The following is an 11,260-nucleotide window of genomic DNA, read 5'->3' as shown; positions in this document are numbered from 1 at the left end:
CCAAGAGTGATACCATATATGCCCCATAGCTGCAGAAAAGGCTAACATTGTTATCTTTTCACAAAAAAACAGCTGAACATGAGAGGTTTTTAGACCAATTTTGTGTTCTCCATTCTTTAAGCACCGGTTCGAGCACCGTTTAAGCACCGGCACCGTTTCAAAAGTACCGGTTTGGCACCGGTATCGGATAAAACCTAAACGATACCCATCCCTAGTCTTGATGATTGCAGCTTCACTTCCCGCAGTCGCACAAGTAAATATTTGGCCCTTCTGTTACAAGCCACAAAGATACAAAAGGCATTTTTTGGGGGTCAGCTTTTTTCCCTGGAGCTGTCTGTTTGTCAGCGGCACATACTCACAAAATCTGGCAGCAGAGTGATGAAAAGAAAAGATCATTAGTGCAGCTTGTAATGTGTCTTCTTTCTGGGTTGGAGCATCTTTGGGCCCAAGTTCCCCAGTCCAATATTCTGTTAACACACATTAACCCTCCAAGTGTTTTCATGTTGAGTCCACCCTAACACCTCACCCTAACCCATGTCACACTAAACAAATACGGAGCTGGGAAACACTGGGAAAACGCTTCAGACCATTGTTTTCCCTGTAAAACTCATTTTGTGCAACAAAAGCAGCCAGACTTGTCAAATGTTTGAATAGACTTCAAGATTAAATGACTTGATTTAATAAGTTATGAAATTACCATAAAGGTCATGGTAAACAAGATCAGCAGCTTTTGGCACATCACAGTGTGTCTGCCTCTTGGGCAGTGACCATCAGCTGGACTTCATTACTTTTCCTAGTACGTTGTGGGATACTTTAAGTGAACTGTTTAGAGTAAAGCTAAACTCTAAACATATATAGGGTGAAGACTACAATGGCACACTCACTATTTAGGGTAGTCTGTATAATAAGGTGAGTAATGAGTTACTTCAGATGTAGTTCGTGTTTTATTTGGTGCCAAAAAAGTCATCTTTGAGCAACATGAGGGCTGCTTGGGGATATCAGTCGTGTTTAACAATTTATACATTTTTAAAAAGGACTCCAGAAACTTTTCTTCTCTCTGGCAGAAGCAGATCTGATTTTGAGATCAGTTCTTATCACCTGAAATTTACCCTTACCTGTGTATCCTCCTGTCTTTGAATGAATAAATAATCTTTATTTGGGGGTTAAAGTGCCTTGCTTGAGATCACAGTGATTAGTTACTCTGAGATCATCTGGTTAGCATCAGTCCAGATGTTTAAAAGGCAGCGTTCAGGCCACGAACCCGTGTTTTTAACCCTCAGAGGGGAAGTCAAGGACGCCCTCACTATTTTCAGACATTTGGCTGAAGCTCGCTGTTCTGATTGCAAGTGAACGTGAGCCAAAACAGATTCAATGCTTCCTTTTGTCAGGAAAAAAAAATCTATTTCTTACATAATCACACAGTTGGCACTCTCCAACGGGTTTCTGGTTCCTGGTTGGTGAAAGCCGTCCAAATTGAAATTAAAATTTTCAGTGTAGATTATTTTTAGGCCGAGATTTAAAGCGAAGCTGCAGCGCGGTGGCAGCTTTGCTTGTGCTGCGTTCTCAGCAATAACACGAGTACAGCGTGGGTGTCCTGTGAACTGCACGCTCACTTATTGTGTCCGAGTTGAGGCACTCTCTAAAAATGTCAACGCGTCCCTCATTTCATTTGCACACATGGGAAATTAAACACACACACACACACGGGCCACCCGAAACAAAGAAGGCACAGATAAACTATCGCATCTTACTTCATGCTCTCCCTCTGCATCTTTCCAGCAGGAAATTTGAATCTCCTGCTTTAGATTTGTTTAAATCCATCAACACACAGAGAAGTTGGATTCAGTATTTTTTTCCACCTATAAAAATCCTCCAGAGTGAAATCAAGTAGTTTGAAAAACTTTCCCCGGGATCATTAAATATACATATTATTTCCTCACAGAGTTTTTGTAATCGCTCGCAGTATTGTCAGAATGACTTAATTTTAATTCACAGGGCTTCTCTGTTGTTTCGGAGCAAAAAGGAAAATGTGGTTACCATTTCCTCCCAACCGATCACTTCTGGGTGAAAGCCTAATTTACAGCCAATTACATCTGGCAGGTAGCTGATGGTATTACTCAACATTTAGGCCCGCAGTTATGAATGCTAACGACGACTGAGGGAATACAGAGGGATACCTCACGTGGCCGAAAGAAGAGATGATTGCTGGAATGGTTCAGATAAAGAAATATTGAGTGAGCTTTATGGCAGCAATGCTGAGTGTTTTTGAAGGACATGAAATGTGGCAAAAAGTACATTACATGAAGAGAGCTTTAGGCTGAAAGTGAACCTATGCTTCTCACGTCCGGCTTTTGCGCTCCGCTGGAGTGGCTGTGCATTATTATCTATATAAAGCTGGGTCTTGGTTCAAGCCTGGTGGGAAGACCAGCTGAGATCACAATTTTAGCTATACAGACTCAAACAATGATCCTTCACCCAATAATTGTGAGTAAAATGTATAAAATCATAGGTTAATTTAATAATGAATCATTATGGAAAATATGCTTGGTATAAAGTGAATGTACACCAATCAAGTAAATTTCATTTTATCAGATTCTATTAAATTCAATTTTAACAGGACAAAATCTCTAGCAGGTAAAAATCCTGAATCCGGGTTTTAGTAAATAGAACAGAGGTCGGACACCGAGGAGCAGCTGGTGCAGACTGAGGACAGGCAGTAAGACAAAGAGCAGAAACTATCCAGCGTTCCAAAAATAAAGAAAGCACACAGACTTACAAGCAGTTTGGCAACAGCAGAGGTCAAAGATCACACACAAGAGGCAAGGAATGAACACTGGGAAAGATAATAGTAGGAACATAAAGTAAGGAGAAAGCAGAAATAACTAAGGTGCATGACAAATCAAATGAAATAATTAATTAAAAACATCATATGGGATTGCCTTTTCAGTGTGTGTGCTGTGATTGGCAGCCTTTAAAACAGAGCCTGGCTCTGTGCAGAGACTTCCTGGATAAAAAGGCCTGAGTCTAAAAATATTGACATCGAGGTGGACAAACTCACATTGATGTCACCCACTAATTTGTAGGATCTATTTTGAACCCTTGATTTTAACATAATGGCATTACCAGCTGAGTTTTCATGAAGCCAGAAGGGACCATGTTTAGAGGAGATGGTGGAGTGAAGCTGTGTCCATAGACTTAAACTAATTATTGCTAAGTAGCATGAATAAAACACTAGAAACACAAGAATTTCACTTAAATAAAACTAAAACATAGACTTAGTAGAAGGGCTGTTAGTTCAGTTAATGCCACAATAAGCCACATTATTTGTCATTATGCATTAAATTTGTTCCAAAAGGCAGTGATACCATAACCATGAGCCATTTACCATTTTGCTCAACTTTAAACTTCAATAAAATATAAACGGGGCAAGTAAAGAAAAAATAATCTTCTTCCATACGTGTGTCATAAAGAGAGAAATGAGCTTTAGAGGCCAAAACTGTTTTTGGAGCAGGCTGTAAATGTGTTTATTTCAGCTGTTGGAGATTTTAACATGGGAGTCTGTGGGGACTGACTCGTTTTTGGAGCCAGCCCCAAGTGGGCATCGGGGGAACTGCAGATTTGAGCATTTTTCAGCCCTGCAGGTTTCTACTTTAAAACAAACCCTGGATAAGTCAAATATACTTTGTTTAGGTTTTCCCAGGAACAATTTAAAGGGGAACTGGTACAACTAGTTTCTCTTTAATGATACTGAATTATGTTGTTGCAGTATTAAAAGTGCATTCTATGTTTTCAGGCTCTGCAGATGGGAAAAGACTGAGAGTGTCAGACGAGACAGAGAAAACCATGAGAGTCACGTGGACGCCGGCGCCGGGCAACTTGCTCAACTACCGGCTGAAGTACATTCCCCACAATGGAGGCAAAGAAGTGGTCCAGAAAATCCCTGCAAAGGCCACTTCTACCATCATGAAGAATCTGAAGCCTGCGACCACATACAATATCACCGTTCTGCCCATCTACAAGCGCAGGGAAGGAAAAGCAAGGCAAGGAGTAGGAACGACACGTACGTTGGTCCATAATTCAACCCTCTGAGAGACAGCACACTGCAGAAACATGTCCATCTTAGCCAAGACGTTTATACCTGTGCTCAGTCTAAAAATATGATTGCTGGTGGATGAGTTTAGCTCAGGTGCTGGATGCAATGGGCACATAGTCACTCATTTAAAGTCATTTTTTATAAGAAAAAATACTCCTGTAAGAAAGTTTTCATGTTATATTGCTCTAATTTTAGAGGAGCTTTTACATAATGAGAAAAAGTAAATCTGAGGCTCACTCTAAGGATGTGTGAGGATGTGTAGCCTCCATGGTTTAATCCTCAGTGCTGAAGTTAACTAGAGAATTGTCTGTATTTTCCAGGCAGTGAATAAACCTGGTATATTTGATGATTTATTCACACTTTCTCAGAGAAACCTCACACCAAGTCACGGTGCCTTGGAAAAAAATATGTTTCTTTGTTCCAAGTTGCAGATTTTTTTTCCCCGTTTTCCCACCAAAAATGTCATGGACTGACTTCAAGTTTAAACTACTTGTCAAGAGGAGTATTTTTCACACCACAGGTGCTGCAGCGCCTCCTCACAAGAACACTAAAATCACAGATAAACACGTGCTCAATCACACGCTAGCATTACTAACACACAGCATGACACTGGGCTTCCTAACGGTCGACACTGGGTTCAAGGAATTGTATTATGGACTAATGAGAAACTGGCTTGAATGTGGCGTGGCTGATCCTTAAAAACTTTCACCAAGAGTTGGAGTTGTGTCGAGTTTAGTTCTAGGTTAGTTTGTCCTGAATTTCCTGCTGATTTCTTCTATTTCAGTGTCACCGTACAAGAGTCCCAGGAACCTTCTGACCTCAGAGCCCACCAGGACCAGTTTCAGAGTGTCCTGGGATCCAGCACCTGGGGAAGTCAGGGGCTACAAAGTCACCTTTCACCCCACAGGGAATGATATTGACCTTGAGGAGCTCCTTGTTGGCCCCTATGATAACACAGTTGTTCTAGAGGAACTCAGGTAAGCTTTCAGAGTTATTTTATGGCATACGCAGAGGATTTCATTTAAAAGGAAACATCAAATATAGAAGACAGTCAACAGGAAAAGGCTTAAATGGACACTATGATAACAGAACTCATAAATTCTATAACTTGTCAACAATAGGATTTGGTCCAGAAAAGTAGTTTGACCCAGTAGTATCAGGGAAAGTTGCAGTTAAATATCTGCGAACTGAGGAGAGCCGCTACTGAATGTCTGGGAGAGGACTGTTGTCCCATTGTTGTCTGATAGAGGATTCTAGCTGCTCAAATGCAGGTTTTTGGACTGAATGCCAATAACATGCCAGATGCTCTCTTTCCTCTTAAGTCTGGAGAATACGGTGTCCGTGTTTCCCAAAAGATTTCCAATTCTGATTCGTCAGACCACAGAAAAGTTTTCCTCTTTGTTTTTTTCTATTTTAAATGAGCTTAGGCCCAGAGAAGACAGCAGCATTTCTGTTAACTTATGAATATTTCTTTGTATGGTAGAGATGAAAGGATGAAAAGAGGAAGACGAGTTTTATGGAGAACATGCAGAGGGTTGGAGATGGAGGCAGATCATCTGCTGTGGTGAAAAAAATATTTAATGTGGTTAAAGATAAGAGATACATGTTAGATACTGATTCTATCAACTTGCTATGAAAATACAGATTGGGGTTATGGGTTCCTATTGGAAGGCTGTAGGGACCTGGATACAGTACAGGACCTTTTTTTACAGTATTCTTCTATATTACTACCTTACAATATAAAGCGCCTTGAGGCGACTGTTGTTGTGATTTGGCGTCATATAAATAAAATAATAATAAAATGGAATTGAATTATTACAGCATGATTGCACAAAGACTAATAGAAATGTAAATGTTTGCACAAAAATCATTAATTTTGATGTGGGGAAGCTGTTTTTCTGTGCTTAGACTGTTAAACACATAAACAGTGCTAATGTTTAGGTAGCAGCTTAGCTAGCTGAATACATGGTACAAGGTTGATGCACAGTAGCAAAAGCTGTAAAGCTTTTCCAAAAATAAACTTTTGTAGACTACATTGTGTGCAGTGATTTCAGATTATATTCTGATCACAGCAGGCAGGTAAAACCTCCCAAATCTGGCTATTAGCATTGTCTGAGTAACACTGAACACAAACACATTGTTTTTGTTCAGTGTTACTCGGACCTTCAAAGGGAATCTCTTCATTTGAAATTTGAGGGGTAAAGTTACATCTTAGTTTGGAATTCAACCCTTAATAAATCAAATAAAGCTTTGTTATGCTTTCAAACTAACATTTATTCTTGAACCAGTGCTGCGAATCTGACTGCAGTCAAACATTTAGGTTTCAGCACACCCTCCACCAGCTATGATGTCATCTGATTGTTTATGCTGTACAAAATTGCTTAGAACTGAGGGAAGCAGCAAAGCTTCACCACTGACATGAAACAACTTCGTAAAGTTCCACGTCTTTGGTTAAAAAAAAGTTAATAAGTTAAAAAGTTAATATTAGTAGAGGGTTCACTGCTTATAAGCTGATGATTTTTTTTTTTTTTTGCTGATGATCTTTGCGGTTTGTCTCTTTTCCCCTTTATCCTCAGATCAGGAACAAAGTACTCTGTCGCTGTGTTTGGGATGTTTGATGGAGGAGAGAGTTTGCCTCTTGCAGGAGAGGAAAAGACGACTCTCAAGGATGAACCCGAATCTCCTCATGTCACTCTTTCTGGTAAAAGCCGACAACAAACTTCTCTCTGCGCTCGTTAGCAGGCCTGCAGAGCAGACGTTCTCTGATCTCTGACGTTGAAGTGTCGCTCAGATTAGTGCCAAAACTTTGATTTATATGTTATCACAGGGAATTGAAATCGCTGTCGCTGTGGGACTGAAACTCGGCACAGATGATTACGATTCATTGAAATTATTTAGAGATGCTTGGCTCACATTTTCTCACCTCCCTACTGTTAGTGGGAGTGTAATGTGGAGCAGAGTTACATGCGATCAGGTGTTGACATGAATATATATATGAACTGCACAAATGACCCCCTCACATGCTGCAAGCACTGAGCTTTAATGGCATTGCCATAAGCAGTTAGACTTTTTTATGATCCAGAGGGTTCGATGCTGGAGGGATGTATGCAGCTAGGAAAATGTTATGCTTCCCATCAGACCCCGAGGAGGTGCTGATCCGCAGCAGAAATTCCTGCTGTAATGCGAAGCAGACACGGTGACCGACTGCCCACTGAGCAGGGAACGCACCAGGCCACTCCAAGATCCTTGCTTACTGAACTGCAGCTCTAACAGAGCAGGCTTTAATTCAGTGTTTTTGACAGGTCCATATGGTCTTTAATGCGTCCTTAATATGCTGCAGAAACATTATTTTTTACTGTCCATTAAATTTAATCCTTTTTAAATTTTGCTCTTTACACAAAACTGGAAAAATCTGACATTGAAGCGAGAAAACGTGATTCCAAGCATCTTTTCAGGATTTGGCTAATGAAAACGTTAACCTTCAATGCTAATTGCATCCACAAAGGAGAGTGAGAGAAAAAGTGAGGGTGAAGTGTGTGTCATCGCAAACATAAAAGGGCAGGTTTTCTGTCAATTCTGGACGAGTTGCCTGTTTAATAGCAGGATTACAGTCGAAATTACAACTTGGAGCAACAACTGGAGATTTTGTCATCACAAAAATGTATCAGATTGAACCAAGAACAATTTTGAGTCATCATGTAAATCTGAAGAAAACATTTCAAAGTAATTTGGAAGGATCTCATCTCATGCATGCTGCACAGGGAGCTTTCAGCCTTAGTGGAGATATACAGGTTCAGACTCATGTTACTGTTGTTTACTTGTAAACAAACAGCATCTTTTATGCAAATAATCTCAACTCCAGAAATAGTTATTTGCATTTTCTGAAACTTTCAAGCATCTTGTTTATAGTAACACCACACAGTTCCTTCAACTGAAGCTTAGACACAAAAGCAACAACAATTCGGAGCTGCTACAGGTTTCGGCAGGACACAGACGCACTGGGCTGAATTTTCATTTGCTCCTCCTCAGAGACACTGATTCCAACAGTTGTCTGCAGCTTATTAGAAACCTATGAAAGCTGCCTCTGTTTATGACATCTGTTTTTATTAATAAACGGCACCGGGACATGAGCGCGTTGTTTACTGGCGGTGGTATAACTCAGACAGACCGCGGCCAAGCATCCAACTCGAGCATCAAGCATCTGTTTCTGCTGCCTGCTAAAAAATGAAGTTGCTCGTCTCCTCTCATCTTTTTAATCACACACACAGGCACCCTGTTTTTAACTGCTGGGCGTGTCGTCCTAAAAACATGGACGAGCGGCCATTTTTCACCCCCTACAGGTGCCTGGAGCAGGAATGCGCAGTAACTTCAGGGAGCAGGAGGCCTCGTAGATCACAGTATGGGAGAGGCTAATCGCTGCTGAGACTACAGCAGCACAAAACACCCCGAGTGTCTTGCTGTGCTGGAAGAAAGACACAGAGAGAAAAAAAGACCATGAAGAGAGCTCTTAATTCTGCACTGACAGCTGTTACACAACGTGTGAATTATTTGTGTTACATAATGTAAATCTGTTGTCTAAGCATCTTGTGATTGTGAGAGTTTTCGTGATGTACTGCTTACTCCTCTCTCCTCCTGATGCATTTCCTCTCACTCTTTCACACTTTTCCCTCGCACAGTAAGACTAAACAGACACTTGTGGTGGGTATCTGTTGTGTACCAGGTGTCTGACTAACCTCCTCTCCTCCCAACACCACCGTCTCTACAGACGCTCAGTGTAAGACCACAGCGAAGGCCGACATCGTGCTGCTGGTCGACGGCTCCTGGAGCATTGGACGCATTAACTTCAAAACCATCCGCAGCTTCATTGGTCGCATGGTCAGCGTGTTTGACATCGGCCCAGAAAGAGTCCAGATTGGTAAAGCTTTCACTATTGTTACTATAACGACATGAGTCACATGGAGGGATGTTTTCTTTCAGACAACTGTCTCTTGGTATTCGCCTAACCTTAACCTCCCTTAATGGTATCTTTAAACCTCAATGGAAGATATTGTGCTCATTTCTAGATCCATATTTTAATTTTGGGAATTTACTAGAGTAGCTTTGTGTGAGTAACAGTTCAATCTAACCCCATCCTGTATCTGAAATAAGCTGTTTTACACCAAATCAGAGTGGTTGTATCCTTAGTGTTGTATTTTCTGCAGGTCTGGCTCAGTACAGCGGTGACCCAAAGACTGAATGGCACCTGAACGCCCACCCCACCAAAGAATCCCTGATGAATGCTGTTGCCAACCTGCCATATAAAGGAGGAAACACCATGACAGGTGATTTTTTTTTTTAGTACTTTGGCCCAGCTCTCACTGACCTGGGTGCCAGTGTGGGAGACAAATTGATTCATTTTTATATACTGTGGCAAATCACAACGTATACAAAGTATAAAGTATAATTTCAAAGCACTTTACATACTGGGGCCAAACCCTTGGTGTGAGACTCAGCCACAGTGGAGAACAAAAAGCTCACTTTTAAGAGGAAGAAACTTCAGACAGGTGTGAGGAAGACGATGGACAAACTACCGGAGAGAGTAGACACAAAGTTAATAAGATGCAGCATGGAGTGTTAGAGCGAGGCGAGACACACTAAGCATAGACGGTAATAATTCAACAAGACTTTTATTTTATTACTCAGTTGAGAAGATATAAGCAGAAGTAGTACAAGTTAATAGTGACAAAACACTGGAAGCAGCAGCTGAGCTTAGCATTGAACAGCTGGAAGGAAAAGCTGATCTACTATAACATGATGGTCTTCCATGTAAATCCAAACCTACCACTCATAGACAGACACACAGATTAATAAGGGGTTTAACTTTAAAGCGATCACAGTGAATAGGTAGAAAGGCTACTCATCAGTTTGTTACCTGTTGAAGTTCAGCATCTGCCTACTGAGTTGGGGTCAGAATTCACTCAGCTTCCACTCTGAGTTCTTGGCTAGCTTAGTGTTAGCATGCTGTCTGTTGTGGCCATTTTTGTTGAATGTTTATAAAATGCCATTTGTATTCATTTTTGTTTTTTCTTTAAAGGTGTAAGAATATTCTGACCTGGTTTTGTTATGTAAATTTGTAATTAATTTTATTGGAGAAGCTTTTGGAAAGTGATTGGTTTATTAGCTTATGGACCCTCCCATTAATCAAGAGATTAAGAGCACCCTGGATGGGTGTGGTAAAGAGGTTTTTCGTTTTTTGTTTGCCAAATGTCAGATGGGAAGACGGGAGGGTTAGAAAATGATTTTTTGACCACTTTTGAAGTTGTTAAAGCAAATTAAGTTAACTTTCGTTTAATTTTAAGTTTTAAGAAGTTATTTGGTTGCTTTTTGTTTATAATTTTGCACGAAATAAACCACATGATTTTTAAACAATGGAGTCAGAAGTGCGTTCTAAAACAAACCTCCCGTTGCCACCCACGGCCTTTTCTTGGACTTTTTTGGTGTTTGGAACGTAAAAGGCCGCGACACTGTCTGTGCAGATGCTTGCAAAGAGTCGAAGTTGTGTTAGCAGCATAATTTAACAGCTGTTTGTTCTAGATGCAGTCTCCATTTTACCATCACACTCTTGTCCTTTTGTCCAATGAAAATAAAAGTAATGTCCATATCAACGCTCTTAGACTGTGGCACTGTTTTCCACCTCTGGCACGTGAACTGAAATCAGCTAACTGTGGCGTGTGTGCAAGAGCAACGAATAAGTGGGGTCGATAGAACCAGTTCTCGATTCCTGTCCTTGATAATGGACATATTTAGTATCACACGATCCAGCTGTAAGCTTTCTGATGGGTCAGGTTAGTTTCAGAGGGGTTAAACAACAGAAAAGCAGCATGCAGTGCTTTGTGATCTGCACACATAACTGAAACTTCTTCCTCACTGTGGTACAGGAATGGCTCTGAACTTCATCCTTCAGAACAACTTCAAACCCAACGTGGGGTTGCGTCCAGACTCCCGCAAAATAGGCGTCCTGATCACTGATGGAAAATCCCAGGATGAAGTCATCGTAAATTCACAGAACCTGAGAGACAGCGACATTGAGCTCTATGCTATTGGTGAGTGAGCTTCACTGGTTTAAAGAAAAGGAAATTAAAACACGTTTGAACTTTTAGATGATTGCTACCTGCGTGCAGCGAAGCA

At 40.9% G+C, this 11,260-nt stretch overlaps 1 protein-coding gene across 6 annotated transcripts in view; it reads left to right on the top strand.

Moving 5' to 3' along the window:
- The window catches only part of col12a1b (collagen, type XII, alpha 1b), a 149,016-nt gene that overhangs the window by 35,621 nt on the left and 102,135 nt on the right, over positions 1 to 11,260 (top strand). For 5 of the 6 annotated variants that reach the window (XM_042224027.1, XM_042224026.1, XM_014336010.2 and 2 more), the window contains exons 14-19: positions 3,794 to 4,060; positions 4,878 to 5,070; positions 6,670 to 6,794; positions 8,859 to 9,008; positions 9,295 to 9,414; positions 11,011 to 11,175. In XM_042224027.1, the coding sequence (XP_042079961.1) occupies positions 3,794 to 4,060; positions 4,878 to 5,070; positions 6,670 to 6,794; positions 8,859 to 9,008; positions 9,295 to 9,414; positions 11,011 to 11,175 (1,020 nt within the window). The remainder of the gene's footprint in view (positions 1 to 3,793; positions 4,061 to 4,877; positions 5,071 to 6,669; positions 6,795 to 8,858; positions 9,009 to 9,294; positions 9,415 to 11,010; positions 11,176 to 11,260) is intronic. The other variant, XM_005929860.3, reaches the window with a different exon arrangement.

The sequence above is a fragment of the Haplochromis burtoni genome, unplaced genomic scaffold (genome assembly GCF_018398535.1).
Source record: "Haplochromis burtoni strain Fernald_Lab_line unplaced genomic scaffold, NCSU_Asbu1 Contig_126, whole genome shotgun sequence".
Lineage (NCBI taxonomy): Eukaryota > Metazoa > Chordata > Actinopteri > Cichliformes > Cichlidae > Haplochromis > Haplochromis burtoni.
This window is presented reverse-complemented; position numbering and strand designations above follow the sequence as displayed.